The sequence below is a fragment of the Podarcis bocagei genome (genome assembly GCF_964188305.1).
Source record: "Podarcis bocagei genome assembly, chromosome: 13".
NCBI classification, from domain to species: domain Eukaryota; kingdom Metazoa; phylum Chordata; class Lepidosauria; order Squamata; family Lacertidae; genus Podarcis; species Podarcis bocagei.
In genome coordinates, this window is record NC_138138.1 from 41,099,892 (window position 1) to 41,126,350 (window position 26,459).

The 26,459-nt window shown below is 48.8% G+C and overlaps 1 protein-coding gene across 1 annotated transcript; it reads left to right on the forward strand.

Moving 5' to 3' along the window:
- Window positions 1–3,014: 3,014 nt before the first annotated feature.
- TGFB1I1 (transforming growth factor beta 1 induced transcript 1) lies at window positions 3,015–26,459 on the forward strand (the record flags this gene model as incomplete). Its single annotated transcript, XM_081165886.1, is given in 14 exon segments — window positions 3,015–3,096; window positions 3,099–3,118; window positions 3,120–3,194; window positions 3,197–3,407; window positions 12,184–12,341; window positions 14,545–14,624; window positions 15,888–16,030; window positions 18,106–18,202; window positions 19,544–19,643; window positions 20,608–20,859; window positions 21,255–21,428; window positions 22,599–22,680; window positions 23,164–23,312; window positions 24,952–26,459. Coding segments are annotated over 14 exon segments (1,890 nt in total). The 3' UTR covers window positions 25,219–26,459.

Here is a 26,459-nt window from a genome sequence, read left to right on the forward strand (position 1 = left end):
GTGTTTCAACCTGGGTGAAGAGTTTTTATTATGGTGCTGAAAAAGCATTCATCTGAAAAAGCCCGCACTGTGAGCAGGCCACTTTCAGGAGGGCTGAGACCATACCTTGCGAAAAAGTCTCTTGCAAAGTGTTCACTTCAAAAATGTTCCCTCTGCCCTAGAAAATTCAGCAAGTCCTAAACCTTGTAAGTATAGCCCAATCCCCAAAATACTACACGGTCTGCAGTTCAAAGCAACAAACCATTGCAAGGCAAAAACATGCAGGATTGTGACAGCCCATTTTAACACAACTCGTAGGGTGCTTTCAAAGTACATCAATACTCTTGTAGATTAGGATTTTTAAAATCCTATTTCAATTGGGGGCAGGGCTCAGCCTAAGTGGCTTGGCTAGGGCTGCAACTAGATGTGATGTAGAAGGTCTGTCAAGAGGCAGATAAAAATCAATAGCCCTTTTGGCCTGACAAATTCACTCGTAACTACCTAGGAAGCTTGCCTGTACCAGGCCTTGTCTATTGAATAATCTAAGAACCGGGAATGGCTTGGCGGGATCAGGCCAGTAGCCCATCTTGCCCAGTGGTCAACAGGATGCCAGAGCACTGCTCTTCCTGCTGTTCTCAGCAGCTCATATTCACAGGCCTGCTGCATCTGACCTTGGCGGCACAAGCAAAGCATGTGTTCTGCTACTGAGCCATGGACCGTGGGAAAAGGGGTAACCCTCCATCCTAACCATTTACCTATCCAGGGAATTCTGGGCTCTGAGCTCCCATACCTGATCACAACTCTCGCTCATTAGCATACCCTCTTCTTACAGACTGCTCCAAATGTCCCCCTCCCCCAGTCCTTAAGCCGTCAAACCTTATGGGTACCCCAAAATTGTTATGGTCAAAAGCCCAACTCCACCAAAGCTTTTAACAATCCAGCCCTGATTTAACATTCAGGTACGTTTATTACATATCGGAGTTCTCTCGCTCTCAGCAACTTTTTTTTGGCTTGCACCATTTACACCCCGTGTTTCCTCAGTCCTATAAACATCCTCTGAATTAAATAATCTCATTTGGCACAAGGTATTAGATTCCGTCCTCACCCCCCCTCCCACCATCATGAATAACAGCTGCAGCGTAGCCAAAACCCATTTCTGTCCAAAGACCTCATGACCTCAGCTGGACTTGGAAGTTGTACATCTCTTTCCCCGTTTTGGCACCTGGAATCTTGTGAATTCCTGGGCCTCATCAGAACTTAAAATGATACTGAAAAGTTAGTAGACCACCCTGTGTGCGTGTGTAGGCGCAGTGCCCACTTGAATAAAATATTGTGGGGGACCAGGTAAGCCCCGGCCCACATAATCGATCACATGACACATTGTGCACACACCAGTTGAATGGGAGTGCCCATCAACTTTGTGGGGGCCCATCCCCCACATTTAAAGCAAGATCGTACCACCACATTTAAAGCAAGATCGTACCACATTTAAAGCAAGATCATACCACTTTCAACCATCACAGTTTCCGCCTGGGAACTGTAGTTTGTTAAGGTTGCTCAAAGTTGTTCCCCTCTACAACTCTCAGGGTGGTTTAACAGCCAATCCCTCTTCCCAGAGAACAGAATTGTAGTGCTCTGGGAAGAAGTGGGGTCTCCAAAAAGTTCTCTGCACCCTTAACAAACAATGCACAGAGTCATACCTAGGCTCCCTTGTGCCCTTGGCAAGGACATGTGCCCAGTGGCCCAGAGTGGTGGAGCAGCAGCCCAGGAGGGGTGAGCAAATGGGTGGGCGGGCTCCTAGCCACTGGGAGCCAGAGAGGAGAGGTGATTTTTGCTCCCCCTGGGCCTAAACCAGGCTTCCTCAAACTTGGCCCTCCAGATGTTTTTGGCCTACAACTCCCATGATCCCTACCTAGCAGGACCAGTGGTCAGGGATGATGGGAATTGTAGTCTCAAAACATCTGGAGGGCCAAGTTTGAGGAAGCCTGGTCTAAACCCTTGGTGGGGAGCAACCTAGCTAAGCTTAGGTATGCCCCTGACTACACTTCCCATGATTCTTTGGGGGAAGACATGACTATTTTAAAGTGATACGATACTGCTTTAAATGTACAGTGCAGACTGTGTGTTGAGAGAGAATACAGATTTTATTCATGCTTAGCTGCCAGGCTTTCTTCCCAGTGTTCAAAATCCAATTGATAACTTTTCTCCAAAGTTCACACCTTTTCCTGTTCTTACTGTTTTACTCCATAATATCCATGCCGCGCGGTGTTCTGCATAAGCCTCATCTCATTCCGCTCCCTAAAAGAAGCTAGCTGACAGGAGCAACAGGCTGGACCTCTTCAGAAGGAGTCTCCTATATGGCCAAGCAGCTCTGCTAGCTTTGAGCAGCTGCCACCCCACACCTTTGCCCCAAACACATTAGCCGAGCTGGTCCAAGATGTTCTGCCGCCTGAGGCACAGCGGCAAAAGCTCCCCTCAAAAGCCAAGGGGGTAAAGCAAAGTATCCCAAGGCCAGGTAAGTCATTTTAGCTCATGAGGCTGAAAACCACAGGAGCTCAGGTAAAAATATAAAATCAGTTAGCTTAAAAAGTTACAGGTAGGTAGCCGTGTTGGTCTGCCATAGTCAAAATAAAAAAATTCCTTCCAGTAGCACCTTAAAGACCAACTAAGTTAGTTCTTGGTATGAGCTTTCGTGTGCATGCACACTTCTTCAGATACATGCATGCACACGAAAGCTCATACCAAGAACTAACTTAGTTGGTCTTTAAGGTGCTACTGGAAGGAATTTTTTTATCTTAAAAAGTTACTGCCTCTTCTTTACCACGTCCAAAATTGGCGGCCTTGCTGTCTCTGCCAGAAGCCCTTAGCAACTGCCTCCCCTCACTAGGCCTTACTTCCCTTTCCCAGAAGGTGCCTATATTCTCTTCTCTTCCACCCCCAGGCTCCCACCCTGCGCTTCTAGCCCGCTTTTAACTTTCCTGCAAGAGAATGCAGCCCCCCACCCCCCCCTGCTCAAAAGACAAGACCCCTCAGAAATGGAACCCAGGCGTCCCAGCTGGGGAGATCAGGAGGCGATTTCTATGGGCTGCTTGCTTTATTACCCTGTAACCCCCCCCCCGCGCCCTATAGGGTGGGATGGGGGGATCGAGTGTTTGGGGGGCAAGTTCCAGCGCGGTGTGCCCCCCCCCCGCCGCGCGATGCGCTGTGGGGCGAGGGGGGGGGCGTCTCCATCCTTCCTGCCCGAGCCTCGGATCCCCTTTGCCATAAATGGTCACCGCAGCGGCAGCGGCGGCAGCAGCAGCGGCGCGGCAGTCGAGCGGGGCTGCGCTCCGGGAAGGCGCGTCACTGGGGCGGGGGCCGCCCAGCAGCCAGCCACCGGCCCCGGAGTCCGGGACCCAGCCCGCGCCCGCCCGGGATGGACGATCTGGGTAAGGAGAGCCGAGAGGGAGCTCCGTCCGCCCCCCCCCAACCCGACGACCCCATCTCCCTCCTCCCTCCTCGCGCTCTTTCGCGCATTCCTTTTCTTTCCTCCTCTCTTTCTCCTTCTCTTCCGCGCTTCCTCTTGTCTTTCTCTGTGACAGTTTTTTCTTCTTGCACGCAGTTTGGCGGCAGTTCTTGACCCAAACCGATCTCCTTGCTTCCCATGTTGTGTGTCTGTCTGCCTGTCGAATTGCCCTCCTCCTCTTTTTCTTCCTTCCTTTCTTCTTTTCACTGACCACTGACTACTCTCGTTGAGGGTTTGGGTGGTTTTTGTGCGCGATCCCCTCCTTCATTCATCTTGCCATATTTCCTTTCGACGCTCCTTCTGCCTGACTTTTTTTTACTGTCCCCTTTTGTCCAACTCTTCCTCCTCCCGTCACTTCTTTTCATACTCCTGCTACTGTGGGAAACACCCTTTGTGCCAGATGCCGTACACCCCCCACCCCCCCACCCCCGGCAATGGAGTCTTTGTGCTGTGCTGTTTTTGCAATAACTTTCTTTCACTCTTTACAAAAAGAAAGAAATGAAATCCCCTGTTGGCTGTTCCTCGCATTCTGCGGGCCCTTTCACACATTACGTGAGAACAAACCCTGGTTTAACCGCTGAAATGACGGGTTGTCCATTCTGGGCTTTCCTGATGGAAGAGTGTGTGTGTACTTGTGTCTGATACACGTGTTTGCAGGCACACAAATTCCTATTGCCGCCTGCCGCCTGTGGCCTTCATTTAACATTTTCAAGTGTGCAAAAGTAATGTGTGAATTGGCACTTTATTCCTTGTGCCTGCTTTCACTCTCTCCCCCCCATTTCTTTCTCTGACACATTGTGCTGGTCTTCCTCCTCCCTGGCTCCTTTCATCCCTTGCCACTCCTATTATCTCCCTCTTTTCCCTGAATGCCCCTCCCTGTCTCTCTCCCCATATCCTTGTAGCTGGCAGGGCGGGTGTCGAGGGTGGGGTGGGGGGAAGAGGCTGCGTTTCCTCAGCCCTTCCCATCCGGAGAAGGAATGTATTTCTCAGCGTATTCCTGTGGCTTTGCGGAATAGCTGAACAGCGGCTCGACGCCAGGGGAGAACAAGGGTGCTTTGCAGTCCTCTCTTAACTTCTCCAGCACCCCGCTGACATTGCCTGCAGCTGCCTCAGCTAGGCAGGAAAATTGGGGGGGGGGGGCTCCTCTGCGCCCCAGCATTCCTGGGAGAAAAGAGTTGCAGCAGAGAACCCAGAAATCTGAGGTCCTCATCCACTCCCTTTACTTCAAACTAGATCAGAGACTAAGGCCACATCTGCATCACACATTTAAAGCAGGATTTTGACACTTAAAACAGTCATTGTTCCCTCCCATGAGGAATCCTGGAAAGTATAGTTTGTTTAGGGTGCTGGAGGTTGTTAGGAGAGCCCCTATTCCCTGCACAGAGTGGCAACTGTCAGAGGGGTGCAGCAATCAATCCTTTCCCCCAGGGAACTCTGGGAATTGTAATGTGGGGGGAATAGAGGGGTCTCCTAGCTACTCTCTGCATCCTTAACAAACTACAGTTCCCAGGAATCTCTGGAGAATGCCATGGCTGTTTAAAGTGGAACCATAATGCTTTAAATGTGTGAAGACAAGTGTCGATGTAACGGACAGGGGTTTCCAGACTGTCCACAACCACTTGAAAATAGTGGCAGGCTGCTTAATGATATTTCTGTCTGTTGCTGCAATTTTAATGTGGTGTGCTAATTGCTGCATGGTTTCTAATTGCATTTCGAATTGCTTTTATTTCCCATTTTGTATTTTATTCTACAACTTGAATCCCACAGAATACAATCCCACAGAATACAACCCCACAGAATACCAAATACAATAGGACCATACAATATAAAAAGAAGCAATAAGAAAAATTAAAATCCAGTATCGATATTCAGTGCCCTGCACCCGCTGTTCCTAGCTGCTGCTCGTGCTGTTCTTGACAGACACGCAGTGGATTATCTGAGCAATATTAATGGATGACTGGTGGCCTGTGGACCACAGTTTGGGAACCTCTGGCCTAGGGCCCAAGAGTCAGGGCCCGCCCAAGATGCTTTGCTCCCTGGCACTGCCCCACGGCGTTCCCCATAAAGTAGCTGACCAGGCTGGTGGCTGAATCTACCACTGGTGTGTGGGGCAGGTCCCTCCACTTTTCCTGAGGCCTGCAGGGTAGCATAGAGAGCAGGTGGCTGGCCTTCGGTGTAAGACTCACACCTCTGCCTAACACTTTGCAGTTGCTTCCTGTTTACCAGAAACCGCCGCCTGAAGTTGCTGCCTCATTCTGCCTAATGGCAGGATCGGCTCTTCTCAGAAGTGCCCGCTGTGGGTTCCCCGTCTTGCCTCCAGTTTCCTCACAATGCTGGGAACAGAAACTCCCCACAGATATGTGGTGAACAGGCAAAGGAACACCTCTTCCCCTTAGTGTATTAAATAAAACACACACCTCATAGAGCCCAGGAGCTCTGGCTGCCACCCAGCCGCCATCTTCTTTTATAATCCCTCTCCCAGTTGGTTTATTTTCAAGGGGCAGATGCAAATTTGTGGAGCAATTCATCCTCCAGTTGCCGCTCAGCAGCCAACTGATAGGAAAGGCAGGGTGAGAGAGCTCATCCCAGGGCAGTTTCGCTCTCTTGTGTGGGCTGAAGAAGATCATATAACACGGATTGGCTGCACTTAAACTGTTGACTTTGGACTTATGCGCAAGCGGGTGTTGTACAAAGACTGCTCAAAGAAGCGATGGAGCCCTGTGTTTTTCAGGGAGCACCTGTGAGGAAGAGGGGGAGAGTTATTTCCTAATCTCTACCCCTCCCATTACAAGGAGATCATGTCCGGTTTTGGGTGCTGGTTTTCTGTTGCAGAGGCAGATCTGATTCAGGTGGGATGGCATCCCACCAGGAAGTTCTCCTAAGGCAGCCCTGGAAGCTCTCTAGGCGGCCTTGGGCCTATGATAGTCTTTCAGGCCTGGCCTACCTCGGAGGATTGTCCTGCCATTTAAATGCTTGAAGCTTCTTGCAGGAAGGGTGGATAAAACATGCAAGGAACAAAGAAACCGAAATAAACAGCAGCTGTGCGCATTAGTGGACAGACTCCTTGTTTGTGTGTGTTGAGATTTTTCAGCTTCAAGCACAGAAACGGCTTTCTTGTGGATTAATCAGTAGTGAGCGTTGAGAAGTGATGGTCCTCTTTGATTCCATCTGCTGGCTCCGGGGTGAAGCATCAGTGCTCCGAGGGAGGTTATGGCTGCCTGTCGGCTCTTCCCCCTCTCCTCCCCGCCCTGCTCCCAGTCCCCATGTCTCTTATCCTCCCCTCTTGTATGTTACATTCCTGTGTCTCTCCCTCTGTGGTTTGCTTCTCAGCTTTAGACACATTTCTGCGCTGTGACATCAGCCAGAGAGGGGCGGGAGGCAAAGTTGAGAGAGTGAGAGGAAGAAAGGAAGGAAGGAAAGAAGAGAGAGAGAGAGAGAGAGAGAGAGAGAGAGAGAGAGAGAGATTTCCCCCCTTCCCCCTTATTCTATGCTCGCACACTCCAGCAAACAGCTGGAATAACAGTTAAAGATCCACTCTTTCTAATTATGCTCTCCAAATCTCTCTCCTTCTGACACCCCCTCCTCTTTTTGGCCTGAGGTGACCTCTGGAAGAAGAGGCACACTCTGGCTTGAGTAAGCTTACTGGGTGAATTTACTGGAGATTTGGTGAAGGGAGCAAGAGGGCTGTGTGTCAGGGGCAAGGGGTGGGAGGGGATGGGTGGTGATAATAATAATAATAATAATAATAATAATAATAATAATAATAACGTGACTGTCTCTGCATGGGGAAGGAACTGATTGCAGCCTCAGATCCACTAGACTAGACGATTCATAGCAGAAGAGCAGTGAACTCGTAATCTGGTGAACCGGGTTCGCTTCCCCGCTCCTCCACACGCAGCTGCTGGGTGACCTTGGGCCAGTCACACTTCTCTGAAGTCTCTCAGCCCCACTCACCTCACAGAGTGTTTGTTGTGGGGGAGGAAGGGAAAAGGAGATTGTTAGCCGCTTTGAGACTCCTTAGGGTGGTGATAAAGCAGGATATCAAATCCAAACTCCTGACATTTTCTGGCTTCAAAAGGATCTCTGTGCTCTGCTCCAAATGTGCATTAAAATAGATGGTTAGGGATACAGAAAAAGGATGTTGAAAGATGGAGATCCAGCGCAGATCTGGGAAAAGACCCACTGGAGGGGGAATCAATTATTATGGAGGTTTATTTGACACCACAAAGGCCTGAGTTTTAAGAGGACTTCTGAATGGCTGTTCCAGAAATGCTGGCTGTCCCTGCAATGGGAGAGCATGGCTTGGAAGGGATCCATTATAATTATAGCCTGTGTGGTCAAAAGAGCATGCCGGCTGGGGGGATCAGGAATCCACAGGGTCAGATTAGAAGGGGATCCCTGGGAGCCAGTTGCTTGGGGCTTTGAAGCAAAGAATCTGGAGGGAAGATGTGTGTGTTGTGCGTCCAGGAATACATTTGGGTTGCACGTGTGAATTTAATTATGAAACCGGGGCATTTAATTAAATGGGAACATTGCAATAATTAGGAATGTTAAAAGGAAAAAAGAAGATTTGGCCAGCAATAATACAGACTGTCCTGACTTGGTGGTTTTGTAATAACATTTGCTGCTTTGTTGTTGTCGGCCCAAGTGCTGCTAACATTTATTCTGTAGCATCTGCAGTGTGCGCTGGAGTCTAGGCTGGACCCAGGAGTGGTACAGTCCCTGCCTTAGAGCCAATGTATTAAAGCAAATGGACTGGGCGAATGGGATGGAGGGGACTTCATGGAGGGGACCTCCACAGGCTTCAGACTACAACTGCCATCAGGTTGCGGGTGGCGAGGGGCACCTTGTCAATATCTTTATTATTCCAGGACTGCAGACCGGCGTTGGGCACACTTGAGAACCATGTCGGCATCTTGTTTATATAGACGCTGGCTCCTGGCATCTTGGGACAAGCTGGCTGAGACCAGGAGGATGAACAGACTTCTTGTCCCAGATGCACATCTGATCTGCCACAGATGGTCTGTTGGGTTTAGGGAACTCAAAAAGGCCTCTGTGGTGGACATCTCACTCTGGGTGGGAAAATTGCAGGGAGGGGGTCTTTTGTACAAAAGAGCGATTGTGGGGGAAGGCTGAGCAACTTTGCCTGCAGTTGAAACGGAAAGTTTAAGTCTCTGCGGGCAAGAAGACTTGATGGAAAGCAACAAACTTGTAAGCCCATGCAGGGAGAATTCAATGCTGAGGTCAAAATTTCCTGGGCTTGTCCCAAGAACGTGGTTTAAATTCTAAGGCTTTGACTCTGTGAGGAAGGCTCTGAGCATGTGCAAGAAAAATACATCCCTTCAGTTCTGAACAATACATCAACTTCGGCCTACCTCACAAGGTTGTTGTGATTCTTAATCTCAGGGTTGTGGGTTCAAGCCCTGTGTTGGGTAAAAAAATTCCTGTATTTGGTGAGGGCCCTCATACTGCCCATCAGTCTCTCTCCATGCAGATTAATAATAATAAATACAGTCAAAATAAAAAAAATCCTTCCTGTAGCACCTTAAAGACCAACTAAGTTAGTTCTTGGTAAAAGCTTTCGTGTGCATGCACACTTCTTCAGATACACTGAAACAGAAGTTGCCAGAACCTTCTATATAGTGAGAAGGTGGGGAGGGGTATTACTCAGAAGGGTGGTGGGAATCGGAGATTGGCAGATAGCTGAGATGAGCCTGTTGACGACTCTTAACGACTGTAATAGGGCTTACAGGAAAAGGCAAGGGGTGAGAAGGTGAGAAGTGGCTTAGTCATGTATAATGAGATAAGAATCCAATGTCTCTGTTCAGACCAGGTCTCTCCATTGTTTTGAGTTTGGTAATGAGTTGCAATTCAGCAGCTTCTCTTTCCAGTCTATTTCTGAAATTCCTTTGTAGTAAAACAGCTACAGTATAATCCAGTATAATAAATACAGTATAATCCAGGCATAGGCAAACTCGGCCCTTCAGATGTTTTGGGACTACAACTCCCATTATCCCTAGCTAACAGGACCAGTGGTCAGGGATGATGGGAGTTGTAATCCCAAAACATCTGGAGGGCTGAGTTTGCTTATGCCTGGTATAATCCCTGGGTTCTTTAGTGGTTGTTGTCAGGGGGAACAGTTGGAATCAGGATGCTTTGAGTTCTTTGGGATGAATGAGGACTAGTGACTTTAGCCTTATAGGCACTGGCTACTTCAGAACCTTAGCTGGGTTCCTTTTCTTTATGTCAATCAGAACTGGAGGGCTGGAGAAAAGAAAATGACCAATCTGCTTTGTGTTGCTTCATGAGAAGGCCTCTCTGTGTACTTTATTACACACACAAAAATAAATAATTGGATCTCAGAGCATAGGATGGTTCTGGGGGAAGTCAACCACATTTTAATCTCATTGAAATTAATGGGTTTTGATTAAGTTCCACTAGTTTTAGTGAGACTTAGGCTGCAATCTTAACCATGTCTAAAGGTAAAGGGACCACTGACCATTAGGTCCAGTCGTGACCGACTCTGGGGTTGCGGTTCTCATCTCGCTTGATTGGCTGAGGGAGCCGGCGTACAGCTTCCGGGTCATGTGGCCAGCATGACTAAGCCGCTTCTGGCGAACCAGAGCAGCACACTCAGAAATAAATCCCCATGGATTCAATGGGGCTTGCTCCCATGTAAGTGGCGTTAGAATTCCTCTGGATTCCGCCTAGGCTCTGAAGGCGCATGACGTGCCCACTTTGCTCAAGGAAAGCAGCTCTGGGTCTGATCAATGCCTGGCTATGGGAGCTTGCCTGGCAATTCTGCATAGGCCACTCTAAGTTTTGTGGAGTCAATGACTCATAAACAAACAGGCATTTCTTTCGGATCTGTCATCCAGCCCACTCCTCGTATCTTCTCTGAAGTTTGCTGGGATGTGACACTATCTGAGTGTGCAAATCCTGCTGATTTGTACCAGGGAGAATGCTAAACTTCCTGAGAAAGCACAGTATTCCTTCCAGTGAGGAATGCGGTTGTGAGAGGGAAAGGGACAAAGTTCAGAGCGCGTGCTTTGGATGATTTGATCCTCAGCATCTCTAGTTAGGGCTCCTTAAAACCCTGGAGAGCTGCTGTCAGTAGGTGTCAATAGTATTGAGGTAGATGGACCAGTGGTCTGACTCTGCGTAAGCTTCCTGTTGTAGGCATAGCCTAGGCTGGATCCTATTGATCTGCTGTTGGTTGGTTGCCATTCTCTTTTAATAAAATGCTTTAGGAGTTGCGCACGCCTCCTCTCTTGCGCAGGAGTGTACCTTGATATCTAGATTAAAAGGGGGAAAAACCAGGGCAAACAGTGTCAAGTCTATCCTCTTGCTGTAAGACTATCCTTCCCCATCAATATATGCAGAGAGGGCATTGGACTGTGGCAAGTACAGAACCAGTCAGGATGGGATTATAAGGGGATCATGTCCCTTAGGCCCAATCAGGGCCAATAGATAAAAAGGACGCAATAGATGGTTGCTTAAATAATGAAAATTCAGGCTATGCTTCCTTTTCAGTATTAAACACAAGGAAAAGCCAGCTGCTGGCTTGCTTGCTTGTGTTTCTGAGACAGCAGGCCTGGCCGGGGGGTGGCCTTGCAGCTTATTTTGGGGTCTTGCAGCCTAACTTTAGCATTCTCCCTGCACATTCAGCTGCTGGAAGAGGAGAAAACCAGAGACTTCTGTCTCTCCCCAGATTTTACTAAAAGAGGGTCATTCTGGGGGGAACTTTCCTTGGTATGTTTGTGTGGAGGGAAGGTTCAGATTGTGTCGAAAGGACTGGTTGCAGTCCTCGGCATTATTCCCATTCCAGAAGACACTTGTGGCTACCTGTGGCTACCGAGGCCTCTGAGCACCCATTGTGCGGAATCACAACTGGGGAGAGATGCTGTCAGGCCTTGCTTGCAAACTTCCCATTGACATCTGGCTAGCCACTGTGAGAACAAGATGGTTGGATAAATAGTATGGACAAGGGAGGAATTCAGTTCAGTTTGCAGTGAACCTACCTAATCCACACTTCCCAAAACTGTATACGAATCAAAACACAGCCATTCTTTGAAATTTGCACTGCTCCAAATTTTGCAATGGAGCTCTCCAGCCAAGTCATGGGTGCAAAACTCCATATATTTAGGAGGTGCTTCAAAATGAATATATGAGTGAAAATCATGTACAATATATGGGGGGGGGGAATTGGTCTGCCAAAAAATGTGTCTTTTTGGGCAAAATTGCATTCAAAAACTAGGAGAAAATTGCACTAAATGCTGGTGAAGTTTCATGAGGATTAAACACCCCCCCCCCGCAAACGGATGAAGAAATGTGCGGAACTAAACTTAAGAATGGAAAACTGAGAAACTGAAAGAAACTATAACGGTTATGTTTGCTCCTTCCTACTAAATGAGCCTTTGGACAGATCTAGCAGGGCTCCTTTAAAGTCCTTATATTGGGGGGGGGGGGCAGTGGCATTGCTCAGAATGAGGATTCTTGCTTTTTCTGCTTAGTGAGTTGGAATTGGTAGTGATCCTCTCCCCTCTTGCCCCTTCCTCTCCCCTATTCTGTCCCTCATGTTTACATCAAAGTCTCCCCAGGTCTCCCCATATTCCTAGAATGCCCCCTTCCTGACTTCCTGTCTGCCCTTTCCTGCTATTCCCCCCATTCTCAACCTGCCTCATCTCTTTCTGTACTAGATGCTCTCCTGGCTGATCTGGAGACGACAACCTCCCATATATCCAAACGCCCGGTCCTGCTCACCGACTCCGGAGGAGCCCACCCCAACGGGCTGAGCCAAGACGGGACCCCAGACCCCAAGCCAACTCCTCCACCGTACAACAACCCTCAGCAGCAGGTAAGCACTTGGGGAGGTTAAGCAGGGGGCAGGGGAGCTCTGTGGGGCAACAGACCTTAGCTCACGGAGTGACTCCCTCTCATTAGTATCAGTGCTTAACCATAACTTGTTTGAAGGGAGGTGAAAGGTATTATGGGAGGAAAGGAAACAAGCTGACAGGCATTGCCATTGAGTTATGTATGTAGTTGCTGCTTTGGGAATACATTTGTACCTCGGAAGTTGAATGGAATCCGTTCCGGAAGTCCGTTCGACTTCCAAAACGTTTGGAAACCAAGGTGCAGCTTCCGATTGGCTGCAGGAAGCTCCTGCAGCCAATCGGAAGCTGCGGAATCCACGTTGGATGGTTTGGGTTCCAAAGAATGTTCGCAAACTGGAACACTCACTTCTGGGTTTGCGGCATTCGGGAGCCAAAACATTCAAGTCGCAAGGCATTAGACTTCCGAGGTATGACTGTAAACACTCTTGTTTGTTTCTTTAAAGGAACAGAACATCTGTCCATAAAACTAATGATCAATTATTTGAATGATGCCTTGCCATAGTAAATCCTGATATAATTCACTAAAGCTCCAAAATATAACAAACTTTTAATGCTCAAAAAAAGTTGATGAGAACATTTCACTGAGAAATATACAATAAAAGTAAGCATTAATTAATTAATCTTATCTAGAGGAGCCCAGGGTGGCAAATGACCAAGGATAAAAAATAAAACTTTCTTAAAACAGATGCAGTCTGGGAAAAATCTTAAGTAAAAAGGCTTTGCTAAAAGAGGAAGGTCTTCAGTAGGCACCAAAGAGATATCAGAGTTTGTGCTTGTCTGATATTCACGGGGAGGGAATTCTAAAAGGAAAGGTGCCACAAAAAGGATTACTGAATTCTTACATCCTGAGGAAGTGAACTCCTGCTTAGGTGGTATCTGCAAGAGTGCAGTGGTTGATTGGGTATGTAAGGAGTGAGATGCTGATAGCAGGGGTGTCTGATTGCTGGCTGTGGTGGTGGCCTAGTGGTCACAACTACCCTACTGAAAAGCTTCTTTGGGGAGGAGCTGAGTTAGTGACGCTGTTAATTCCCAGCCAATCAGCACTGTGCACAGCCGCAAACACACAGCTCCAGCCCCCCCCCCCCGAGCTCCATCATTGTTTGTACTTCATGGTAAATTATAATTAATGGCTTTCCATGATCACACCTTTCTGGTCTGTTTGTCTTCTGGGCTCCTGCTGGGAGGAAACAAGCCATGATCTCTGGCTTAGCATTACCAGGGGTCAATGTTTATTTCTCTCCCAGCAAACCAGTCACACTTAATTCTTAGCTTACCGATATCTGTTTCAGATGTACTGCTAATCATGGTTTGCTTCTTCTGTGTACCATCATGGTAAACCATTTACTATGGTTTATTTACTGTGACATGAGAACTATGGTTTATTTACTGTGACGTGAGGGAACTCAAGCATGGCTTTGCCACAGGAATGGGGAACCCTTTTCAGACTGAGGGCCACATTTCCTCCTGGGTCACATTCCAGGAGCTGCATGACAGGGACAAAAATGGACAGAGAAACAAATGCAAATTTTTACCTGTGTACAGTAGGCAAGTTTTACCAACGCTCCTGCACTTATCTGTTGAAAAAAGCAAGAGGCAAGATCAAAGTTCAAGGACACATTCCAGCCAGGCAAAACCACCCACGGAGGGTATACATTAGGGCTGGTCATAGGTGGGACCTGGGGAGAGGGGTGTGGCCAAAGAGGAGCCTGGAGATTGTCCCAAGGACCACACAGAGAGGCCAGGAAGGCTGCATTTGGTCCATAGGTCTGATACTCCTCACTCCTGGTTTACCAGAATGTGTGACCTGGACTAGTATGTCTAAACAAAATGTGCACTTCTGCAGTGAGCTCACCAACCAAATGATGCACAGCTGTATGTATGACTTGAGGCAGGCTTAACTCCCCAAATACTTCCTTTGTCCCGCTGATCAAGATTTTGCAAGTTTCAGGAACAGGATAAGAACCCAGATGAGCAGCGCTCCCTTTTCCTTGCTGCTTCCAACACTCTAGAAAGAAAGAAAACTGTCCATCTCTAGATGTTTTGTCTTTGCATGTGGATTATTCAGAGGCTTCATGTTCTTCTAGTTAGTCTGTGTCTGTCCAGCACATCAAGATGCAAACTCTTTCCTCTGCTTTTACAACCTCCATCTCCACCTTTTAATCTCAGGCTGGGACCACAGCCATGCCGGTAGACCCATTCCCAGCATCAACCATGCAGGGCGGAAGTGACAAGGAACACCTGTACAGGTAAACAGTGGGTTGTTTTGTGGGGCCTCTGTGCATGCACACGAGAGAGGGCTTATGTCCCTAGCGTTACCTTGGCTGTGTTTAGGGGAACCATTTCTCCCATTTCCTCAGCCGTTTCCCCAAATAAGGTGAAAGCATGACTTTTAAATGCAAGGAAGGGAAACAGTCTGGTGAGGTGGTTATGAGAGGGGCAGGAGAACAAAGATGTGGGGGTGTGGGACCAGGGATATAAGCTGTGAAAGGAAGGTGACTTTTTTTATTTAAGAAAAGATGGTGGAGAAAATCCTACGAACCACAGTGTCTGTGGCAGGGAAGTTTTGTAATGTTTGATGCCTTATTGTGTTTTAATTTGTTGGAAGCTGCCCAGAGTGGCAGTCAGATGGGCAGAACAGCAGCAGCAGCAGTAGCAGCAGCAACAACAACAACAACAATAACAATAACAACAACAGTGGTGCATTTTCCAGATGTTGTTGGACTACAACTCCCATCACCCCAGGCCATTGGCCTTGCTGGCTGAGGCTGATGGGAGCTGTAGTCCAAGAACCTGGCACCTTCATTACACATCTCTTTAGGCGCCAGGCGAAACCATTTATAACCAGGCCCAGTGCAACCAAACTGGTTACGCTCCCCTAAATGTGCCTCTGATCAGGGACTGGGACTCTCTCTCCCATTAACAGTTGTACCAGGGAGAATTTAGGTGCAGAGAATCTCCTACCTCTGAATGTCATTTTCTGGGAATCACAAGTGGTTGCATCTCAGGCGCTGTTTCCCAGAGAACTGCGAGAACAAGATCCTAGCCTAGATCCAGCAGGCCTCTTGCTTATAATCTTACATAGTGTGTGCCGTTCCGCCTATTGCTACAGCTCTTTGATGGGAGAAGTGGCGAGCATCAAAATCTCCCTTCCAATATCAGAAACACCTTTTTCTCTGGCCCTTAACCTGGCCCGATTTGGAGGACCACAAGCACCAGGGTGTGGGAAGCAAGAAATACGACAAGGAGTTTGGCCTCCTTGGGAGCTGTGCCCAGCTCCCCTGGCCTCGTTCCAGAGCATCCATTAAGCAGAGGGATCCTATAAATAGCTGCCACCCCTCTGCCTCCCTTTTACTGCTCCGTCCTTCCCCATCTTTCTCTGGAGCGGAGGGATGCTGCATCTTCCTCCTTGGGGTGGGGTGTGTGTGTGAGTCCTGAGCTCTCCTTCCCCCGCCCCCACCTCTCTCTAATGTATCCCATCTCTTTCTCTCTCATGCGGGTGCCTCTTCCAGCACGGTCTGCAAGCCTCGCTCGCCCAAGCCCAAGGAAGGGGCCCCTCCGCCCTTCTCCTCCTCCAGCGGCGTGCTCGGAGCGGGACTTTGTGAACTGGACCGGCTCCTGCAGGAACTCAACGCGACCCAGTTCAACATCACAGGTATGGCAAGTGGGGTATGAAATGGTGCTTGGGGGGGGGGTGGATTTCCAGAGAGAGAGAAGGAGAGAGAGGCAAAGACTCTAATGGAACAGTGAAAGGAATTATTTATCTGTTGTGTGTGCATGCATTTCTCACTCGCTGCCACGAGAAGATGCTAGTGTAGGTTTAAAAACACAAACCACAATGGGGAACGTAAGAAGCTGCCTTATTCTGAGTCAGAGGCATGGTGCATCAACTCAGCACCTCCTACACTGGCTGGCAGCAGCTGTCTAAAATTTCAGGAAAGTGGTATTCCTACCTGGAGGTGCTGGAGTTTGAACCTGGGGTTTTTGGATCGCAAGGCACTGAGCTCCTACAGCCCTTCCCCACTGACAGCTTAAAACAGAGCGCGTATAAGTTGTGGCATACCTCTGCTGGGAATGAGGAACAAGGAGCGACTGCTGCAGCCTGCGGTCTGTGAGTTTCTCAGGCTGGCCATGAATTGCTGGACCAGGAGGATTTCCTCTTGTGTTCTTAAATATCCCTTGGAGCTGATTTATCCTGCCTGCCAGGGTCCCTTTCCAATCTCCAGGGTTTGAGAGCAAGCAATGGTTGCCCTTGCATTGTTTTCGTTTAGCAATGAGGTCACACACTCCAGGCTTTGGCACTGGCTCAGGTCCCGATGCTGAACCGGGATTTGTTGTGACTCAGATGAAGCCCTGAGGGTGACGTTCTCTGCTCCCCTTAGGCCTTGCATCTCGTCTCTCCTAATGGAGCTCTCTCCCTTCAACCCTGTCAGGACAATTGGACCAGCCTCCCTGTTTTCGACAAGCAGCCCACAGTTTGCTCTGGGTGTCCTGTGCTCTCAGCATTCTTTGTTGGGCTACAACTCCCATCATTCCCTGACCGCTGGCTAAGCTGGCCTGGGATGATGGGATTTGTAGTCCGACAACATCTGGGGAACAAAGCTTGAAGGACGCTGTAGCTGAGGGATGTCTCTTGCATGCTAACTTTGGGAGCAGTAGGGGTTGGCCTCATGAGCTGTGGGGCCCCGTGGGGCTCTTGCTATTTCCTGCAACGGAGCACAACATTGCAGCTTCCACCTGTGCCATGTGCTTTGTTCCATTGTTCCTGCATGAGGCGGCCAGGTCCCAACCTGAGGCAGACCACATGGCACACATTTCTAGCCACTTTCTGCAACTCAGAATTTGCCGCCTGAGGCTGCTGCCTCACTCTGCCTCTTGGGAGGGCGAGCCCAGGCTGTGAGGTAAAACTGGACCCCTGCTGGATACAGCAGGAGATGGACAGAGGGGACAGGTCTGCAGAGGCTGCATCTTCTACCTTTTTAAAGACAGTGTAAGCGGAAACTCCTGGTGATAACTGGCTGGTTTTGTTATTATTATTAATCCACTCGGTTTATGAGTTATTATTATTATTATTATTATTATTATTATTATTATTATTATTATTAATACCCCACCCATCTGGCTGGGTTTCCCAGCCACTCTGGGAGGCTCCCAACAGAATTAAAAGCACAATACAACATCAAACATTAAAAACTTTCCTAAACAGGGCTGCCTTCAGATGTCTTCTAAAAGTCAGATAGTTGTTTATTTCCTTGACATCTGATGGGAAGTTGTTCCCCAGAGTGGGTGCCACCACTGATAAGGCCCTCTGCCTGGTTACTTGTAATAAGCGACTTACAAAGCTTTGAAAACATAAAGCGTGATATCAAATCCAAAAGGCAAGAGGCAAAATACATTGCAATCAAGACAGTACAAAATCCTTTGAACAGAGGCAGTGAAACAGCAGCAGAATGCATTGCCTCACATTCAGATGGTGAAAGGCCTTTAGGCTCATCCAAGACATGCTAAGCGGTGTGAGGGGGGCACTCTGCAAATTCTCAGAGGCGCTGCCACCATGTTATGGAGTGGTTCCAGTCTTTTGTGGCTCTGAGTCCTGGCCCTGGACCAAAGTGCTGCTTGAGTGCTCTTCTTGCTATTAGAAGTGCAGCAGTGCTGCCATCTGCTGGCAAGGATGTGAAATGACAAGTGATAAAAAGATGTATTCTCATTCTCTCTCTCTCCTCATCCCAGATGAAATCATGTCTCAGTTCCCAACCAGCAAAAGCCCAGGCGGAGACAAGGGCAAAGACAGGCCGGAAGAATCTATAGACGGCAGCTCCATTTCCCGGTAAGCAGATGGTTGATGGGGTAGTATGGGCGATCAATGGCAAGCAAAGGCGTTGCACCAAAAGAGCTGTGCTTTGGGTCTTGGCAAACAGATGTTTGTTGCAAAATCCCATTTTCATCCCAGTGATCTATGTAGGCACAACCTGCGGCTCTCCAGGTGTTGCTGGACTCCAACTCCCATCAGCTCCAACTCCCATGACCAGCTGGTAGGGAGGATGGGAATCGGAGTCCAGAATATATCAGGAGGCCCATAGTTTCCCCAGCCTTGCCATAGAGCAGAGGTGGGGGACTGGATCTGGCGGGGGGTAGATTATGAATTCCCGCCATCCCACTTTGTGGGCCAACAGTGACAGGTGGGCGGGACCAGAATGGTGTCAGGTGACTGACAGCTGCCAAAGTTCCAAGGGGCCCAGCTGATCATTGGTTACACAGAGGCCTTTAAAGCCCTCTTGCATTTTTCCTCTGCTGATGGTTACAGCAGGTTCCTTCGAAGTTAGACTTCTGGCCCCAGCAGGGATTCCTGTCAGCTGATCAGCACCAAGAGGGAGCCTTGCTTGCAAAGGAACAATTGGGGGCTCACTTTAAGCTCCCGATTGGTTACTTTGCAACCACTTCCATACCTGATGCCACATTTGGTGCCAGGTCATGTGGGTGTGGTTTAAGGGGAGTGGCTTCATGGGCCTAATTAGGCCTCTGGACCACTGCTGTGTGGCTAGGATTGCCATATTTCAAAAAGTAAAAACCAGGATAGTTGCTGAGTTTTCCTAAACATTTTTATTCATTCAAATCCCAAAATTGCTGAGCTTTTTTTTTTTTTTTTTATTACAAAAACTCAAATAAATCTCATGATGTCCCCAGATGTCACTTCTGCCTTTGAAATCCTGGATGTATGGCAGCCCTAGTACAGTTTGCCTTCTTTCTTCTACCCCACAGACATTCCTAAGATCTTAACCAGGTTCAAATGCAAACACTTTGAGTTGCTTTCACAGCATCCCAGTGAGGATGGGTTTGCTACTATATTCCCATATACAGACTACAGCTTATGGGAGAGGTGGGACCTGGTGTTGCCAGCTCCCTCACCTGAGAGAGAGTCTGTATCTTTCAGAGTTTCGTGGAAGGGAGAATTTTCCTGTCCCAGTACTACTGGGGTAAAGGAAGCCATGCTGGTGGATTCCCCATACTAAAGTACAGAAGCCATCAGTGTGTCTGTAGATGGCTGCCAAAGTGGGCTTTGAACCCGTGTCACTAAAATGAAGGATCTGTAAAATATATCAGAATCAAACTGCAATTGAGAGAACTGGATCTTTGTTCATGCCCCTTGATGCTGCGTTCTTACTCTCAGGTCAACAGCTCCTCCACCTGCAAAGCCATCGGCTACGTCTGCCACCTTGGAGCTGGACAAACTGATGGCCTCCCTGTCAGATTTCCGGGTCCAGAGCAATGTGAGTGTGGGGCTCGGGTACCACTGGGGCTGAAGAAGGGGTGGAGTGGGGTTACTTCCAGGGCTGTTCATGATTTGGTGATAGGAACCTGCAAACACAGGGATTGTGTGCATAATTACAAACCGGAAAAGCCCAGATTTATTTCTTTCTTTCTTTCTTTCTTTCTTTCTTTCTTTCTTTCTTTCTTTCTTTCTTTTTAAAGGCAAGTTTCTAGTCATTATGGCTGCAAAGTGAGGCAGCTAAACCTAGCAAAGTTGCCAAAGCTATTTATGCCATTTAAATGAAGTGACAATTGCCAGTCAAATATTCCACTTGCTATTTGCAAGCAGAAAAATTGAGGGGAGGGGGATTTCGCCAAATATTCTGCTGGAGGAGGTGGAATTTTCTAACTGTTTTCTTTAAAATGGCACTTTGTAGCTAGTGCACATTATCCATAGTGGCTCCTGCCCTGTGGAACATCCTCCCACTAGATAAATAAGCAACTATCTGACTTTTAGAAGACATCTGAAGGCAGCCCTGTTTAGGGAAGCTTTTAATATTTGATAAATTATTGTATTTTAATATTTTGCTGGAAGCCGCCCAGAGTGGCTGGGGAAAGCCAGCCAGATGGGCGGGAAAGAAAGAAAGAAAGAAAGAAAGAAAGAAAGAAAGAAAGAAAGAATATTCTTGGTTGATGAAGGGAGCAATGGGCAAAGGGAGGACTGGAAGGAGCAGGGGGCATTTCCTGCCATCAACGAAAATGAAGTAAGATGCAGCAATAATAAAGCTAGACACACAAGTGTGCCAAAATTCATGGGTTTCAAAACTGAGGAGGCCATTTCACCCAAATATGCTTGATGGGAGGATGGAAATTCTCTATTGGTTCGGGGCGGGAAGAGAGGAAATATTCAAAGTTGTCTGGAAATGTCTTTTTTTTGAGAGAGAGAAGTCTCAGCTCTAACCATATCCATCTCTGACCTTCTAGCTCCCAGGAGCCTCCACCTCCACCACTGTGTCGCCCCCTCCAGCTCCTGCCCGAGTCTCCTCAGCGCAGCTGCCAGTGGTCTCATCCGTCTGCCCCAGCCCCGCTGCTGCGCCCTCACAGACCTCCCCAGCACAGCCGAGCGGAAACCTGGACAGCATGCTTGTGATGCTGGAGTCAGATCTCAGCCGCCAAGGGATCTCCACCACTGCCAAGGGGCTGTGCGCATCCTGCCAGAAACCCATTGCAGGGCAGGTGAGTGCCAGCTGGTGGTGGAGAACGGGCTTCTCCTTGGAGGGGTCATCAGGTGGGGCGGATAGATGATTGCCAAAGGCCGAAGCAGGGGGAAGACCAGGCTGGAGAAAGATGGATTTGGGATTGGGGAGGGACTACTCAACCAAGTCGTTTTTGTGCATGCTGTCAGCCATTTTCAAGGGCCACGGAATCTTGCCACAATTGTCGCTCCCAACTTCTTTGGAAGTTCTTGGCCACTGCTGGATGTCGCATGAGAAACAGAGGCGCGCCACCCTGTGTGGTACGCATGACGTGCTCCCTCTCAAAACTCGTGAGCCCCAGAATCATCTGTCGCTACCTGAACTCAGATGGATCTTTGCTTTCCCTGCCTCCTCTCCCCGCTCCCATTTGCCCAGGTGGTCACAGCACTGGGAAGTACCTGGCACCCCGAGCATTTTGTGTGCAGCCACTGCCAGAAGGAGATGGGGGGCAGCAACTTCTTTGAGAAGGATGGCGCCCCCTACTGCGAGAGGGACTACTTCCAGCTCTTTTCACCCCGCTGTGGACTCTGCAATGAACCCATCCTGGACGTGAGTTGCCCTAACCCTCAGCTGGTCCCTACTTCCTTACAGATGGTTGTAGAATACTGTACAGCCCCGAGAGACTCTCAGTGCCTCCCACAAGATTTGCACAAAAAAGCATATTAAAAGAAAATTATACAGGGAAATAACATCACAGTTAGAGGCAACCAAGCTTTGTGAGGCAGGAATCTTTTGTTTGATGTGGGGCTTGAACTCATAACCCTGAGATTATGAGTCTCATGCTCTACCGACTGAGCTATTATTTCAGGGCTGGTGCACATGGTACCTTCCGGGGGTTGTTGGACTCCAGCTCCCATCAGCCCCAGAAGGTGAAGCCAATGGTGAAGAATGATGGGAGTTGTAGTCCAACTACATTTTGATGCATTACATTGGCTACCCCTCATTAATTTCCTTCAGTTTCATGCTGCAAGACAGACCACCCTGAGGCATCATTTCTGTTTTATTCTTTTGTGGAGAGGGCTGCTGTTGCCTTCTTTGGTGATTCAGACCATTTCTCCTAGATCTCTGGTCATTACGTGCTGCAAAAAAAGTAATTGTGCCAAATGTTCTTAAAGTACACCACTCCCTGCCCCCTGGTCCTTTTGCACTTTTACAGTTGGAGTATATCAAGAGCAATCCTTTGAACCCTAGACCAAAACTCCATTCCTCTCCCTTCCTGATGAAACCTAAAACGGCACTCCAGGCATGGGCAGTGTGTCTGAATCCAGTGTAATCCAGAAAATGTTACTGAATATGACAACAGTATACAGGGCTTGCCTGCTTTCTTGGCACGTTTGGATTTTTGAGCAAGTGCTGTGGGCGCCGGTCAAAAAATGGCTGCCGTGGTGGCAGCATGGCACAACACAAAATGGCTGCCACGTGTGAAAGAGTGGGAGAAGAGATAGGACCACACAGTGGAATGGACATGTGGGCATGTTCCAGTCCATACAGGAACTGAACAGGAGGTGCAAATGATCTCTTGCACATTGTCATTTTTTGGGAGGGGATATTTATGGAGACCGTTTGTGGGTGCCAGAGTGGCAAGGAGACACCAAAGGGGCCAAACCTGGGAAACACAGGCCTGTCATGTCTAGTTTGCTGCTTTGCTGCCAAGTTGCTGTTTCCTCATTGATGTGACCTCCTTTCCCCCTCTGCCCTGCATCCACCTGACTCGTGTAGAAAATGGTGACCGCATTGGATAAGAACTGGCACCCAGAGCACTTCTGCTGCGTCAAGTGTGGGCGGCCCTTTGGGGAGGAAGGTGAGTGTCGGCGGGGCCTTAGTGAGTGGCCCCTCAAATGACGGGCGGGGAAGAAAAACAACAAAACACACTCACACACACAGAGGCATGATTAGTCTTCCTTGGAAATAGGGGATAAAGAATTATAGGCCCGTTTGTATTTTACGTGTAAGCTTACTGTAGTTTATGAGACAACATGGCTAGAGCAGAGACAGGGAAACTTCCTCACCCCGAGGGCCCCATTTTTCTTGTGGGAAGCCTTCCCGGGGTCGTATGCCAATTGCCTACCCTCCGACAATTCTCCACTGAAAATAGAGGACTTCCTAAGGTAAAAGCAGGACATTCAGGGGTTCTGTGATTCCAGGACTGTCCCATGAAAATAGGGATGCTTGGAGGGTCTGCAATAGTGAACATGGCAAAAGTGTGGACAGCCCACTCCAATCCTCCATCCACGGAAACACGCGGCAATAGCTTAGTTCAAGGATCCCTTGCTGTTCCCCGCAGGCTTCCACGAGAAGGACGGGAAGCAGTACTGCCGCCAGGACTTCTACGAGCTCTTCTCCACCCGTTGCCAGGGGTGCAGCCAGGCCATCTTGGAGAACTACATCTCGGCCCTGAATGCCTTGTGGCACCCAGAATGCTTTGTTTGCAGGGTATGCATGTCCGGGCAGGGGCCCTATGGCTGGCAGGGCTTCATGGGGGTGCGGGGAAGCCAATGAGGGAGGCAGCCAAGTGAGAAAGTGATGGGTTAATTAGGGCTCCACCCAAAGTCCCTCAGGGAACCTTTCCTGCAAAAATTGGTGGGTGGGTGTTGGGGATCAGCGAATGAAAATCTGGACATGGGCTGCGTTTACTCAATACATTTAAAGCACTGTGATGCACTTTAAACAGCTGTAGCTTCCCCACAGAATTCTGGGAGCTGTAGTTTGTTGTTAGGAGGCCCCTATTCCCCTCACAGAGCTACGATTTCCAGAGATGTTTAAGAATCTATCCCTCTTCACTCTGGGGATGGTAACTCAGCTAGTGGTAGTGGGGAATAGGGGGCTGATGCTAAGGAAGCCTTGCTGATGTGAACAGCAGTTGGTGGAGGGAGGCAGCTGAGATATCTGGATTTTTTTGGGGGGGATAACTTCCATTTCCCAATGCTAATTGTACTCAAGAGTAAGGTAAAGGTAAAGGTACCCCTGCCCATACGGGCCAGTCGTGACCGACTCTGGGGTTGCGCGCTCATCTCGCTTAAGAGGCCGGGAGCCAGCGCTGTCCAAAGACACTTCCGGGTCATGTGGCCAGCGTGGCGAGCCGGCACCAGCGCAGCACACGGAAACGCCGTTTACCTTCCCGCTAGAAAGCGGTACCTATTTATCTACTTGCACTTAGGGGTGCTTTCGAACTGCTAGGTGGGCAGCAGCTGGGACCAAACAACAGGAGCTCACCCCGCCGCGGGGATTCGAACCGCCGACCATACAATCGGCAAGTCCTAGGCGCTGAGGTTTTACCCACAGCGCCACCCGCGTCCCTGTACTCAAGAGTAGCCCAGTTAAAATCAATGGACCTAAATTAGTATTGGCCATTAGTTTCAATGGGTCTACATTGAGTAGAATTAACATTGGATCCAAACCACAGTGTCCAGGACTTGGTGTGAGATGCGAGTGGCACTGACCGTAGTGCTATCACCTCAATTGAATATTCCTGAGAAAATCCAGCATTATCCCATTGGATTTCAAAAGAGGAATTGATTTTTTAAAATAATTAAGAGCAGTTAAGAGGGATAAATTTATCCAGGCCCACCCCCACCCCCAATTTGGAGGTTATTTAAAGCCACAATAACAGAAGCTCATCTAGAAAGTAGGAAAGGAAGCGATCAAGTCCAATAAGATATTGGCACGTGGTTTACAAGCAACAAAGCTTCTCCTCAACAGTGGAAGGTCTTGCCCAAGTGAGGAAACGAAAAGGAGCACAAATTCTGGTAAAGCAAACATAAGTTAACAAAAAGGGAAATTGAGGACCATGCTGAAAGTGTGAGCACCAAAAATAAAAATAAAAAATACACAAGATGTAGAAAACAAGATGTAGCTGGACCACTAAATAAGAGTTGTTCCCTACACAGGGGTGTGTGGCACCTTCAATGTGCATTTTTTGGCGAATGCTGAAGGTGCACCTGTTTACCCTGGCCGTTGACTCCCAAGATGTGTATTTTTAGGCCCTGGTGTATTTTTGTAAGTTGTTTTAAACTATTTTTTTCACGTTGCATTTCAAATTGCTGAAACGCCTCTGCCTTTGTCCCTGCTGCAGGAGTGCTACACTCCATTTGTGAACGGGAGCTTCTTTGAGCACGCCGGCCGCCCGTTCTGCGAGATCCACTACCACAAGCAGCGCGGCTCGCTCTGTTCGGGGTGCGAGAAGCCCATCACTGGCCGCTGCATCACGGCCATGGCGCGCAAGTTCCACCCCGAGCATTTTGTCTGCGCCTTCTGCCTCAAGCAGCTCAACAAGGGCACCTTCAAGGAGCAGAACGACAAGCCCTACTGCCACCCTTGCTTCATCAAGCTCTTTGGGTGACCAGGAGGCCGCCACGGCCGCGCCATGCCCGCTACCAGCATGGGAAGGGGGAAGGCCCACCAATCCCAGCCTTTGAACGAGCCACGCCCACTGCCACGCATGGGAGAGGCCTGTGCCTTATGGGTTCCACCCCGGCGGAGCCACCACACGATTGCCAAAGCCACGCCTCTAGCCAAAGGCGAGAAGCTGGACTTGTCCACTTCTCCCACTCTACTCAGGAGCCAATCCCATCGCAGCCACGAGCAGCCAATCCTTAGCCCTTACCCCCTGTCACATGCTACTTTAAGCCACACCCACACAGCGCCAGCGCTTCAGACAGGAGGCAGTGCCTTAAGCCGCAACTCACACAAGACTAGCTGGCGATGTCATCCAGCTAGAAGGCGGGGCCATAAAGAAGCCACACCCCCTCCGCTCCCTGTGAAGTCTGTTCCCGTAATGCCGTCTGGTAGTGTGTCAGAAACGAAGCACCTGAAACCCATCTCCCTACTCTCAAGCCATAAAAGCCGTTCAGGTGGGAGGTGGGGGAAAAAACCCTTTACTTCCAGGTCCTTTGGTATCTTTTACCGCTTTTGCTTTCGGGTGCAAGGTGAGGGGCTGTTTCACTTCGGGGCTGCCCTAAAGCACTTACGATTGTGATCAAGTATGATCTAAAATGGTTCAACTACAAGAGGGGAGAGGCAGCAGTAACTCTGTGGCCCATCCTTCAGTGGCAGAGATTTTGGGGCGAGTTTATGTAAAATCAGGTTTGACACCACCCCAAGGGTTATATCTGTGAGCTGTCAGTGGGATTTGGGAAGATGCCTCTCCCTTAGGGACCCATAGAGTCCTAAGGAGGTTAGTGGTATGGCAAGAGTAAAGCCTCCCTAATGTAGCAGCTTTGGGTAGATGACCGGCTGGTGTTGAGGAAAGGAAGTGGCATCCCACCCCCCTCCCTTTGCATGTTGCAGTTTTTAAAAAGCCCTGGATTGCAAATAATTAAAACACTTTTGATTTCGGTTTTAAAGAATCAAGGAGGAAGGGAATGGGTGGGTGGGGGAATGTGCCTGAGCTTGCAGTTTTACTTTATCAGGGTCACTTAAAAAAAAATAAATCTTACGGTGTAAACCCAAATTGAGGCTTTTATTATGACAGAACTTGGGTCGGGAGTCCAAGGAGCATGTGGTTTTCCTTCTGCCGCCAACTTTTTACCCTCACACTGCTGTATATTATATAATAAAATTCACGTATATTAAAAAAAAAAA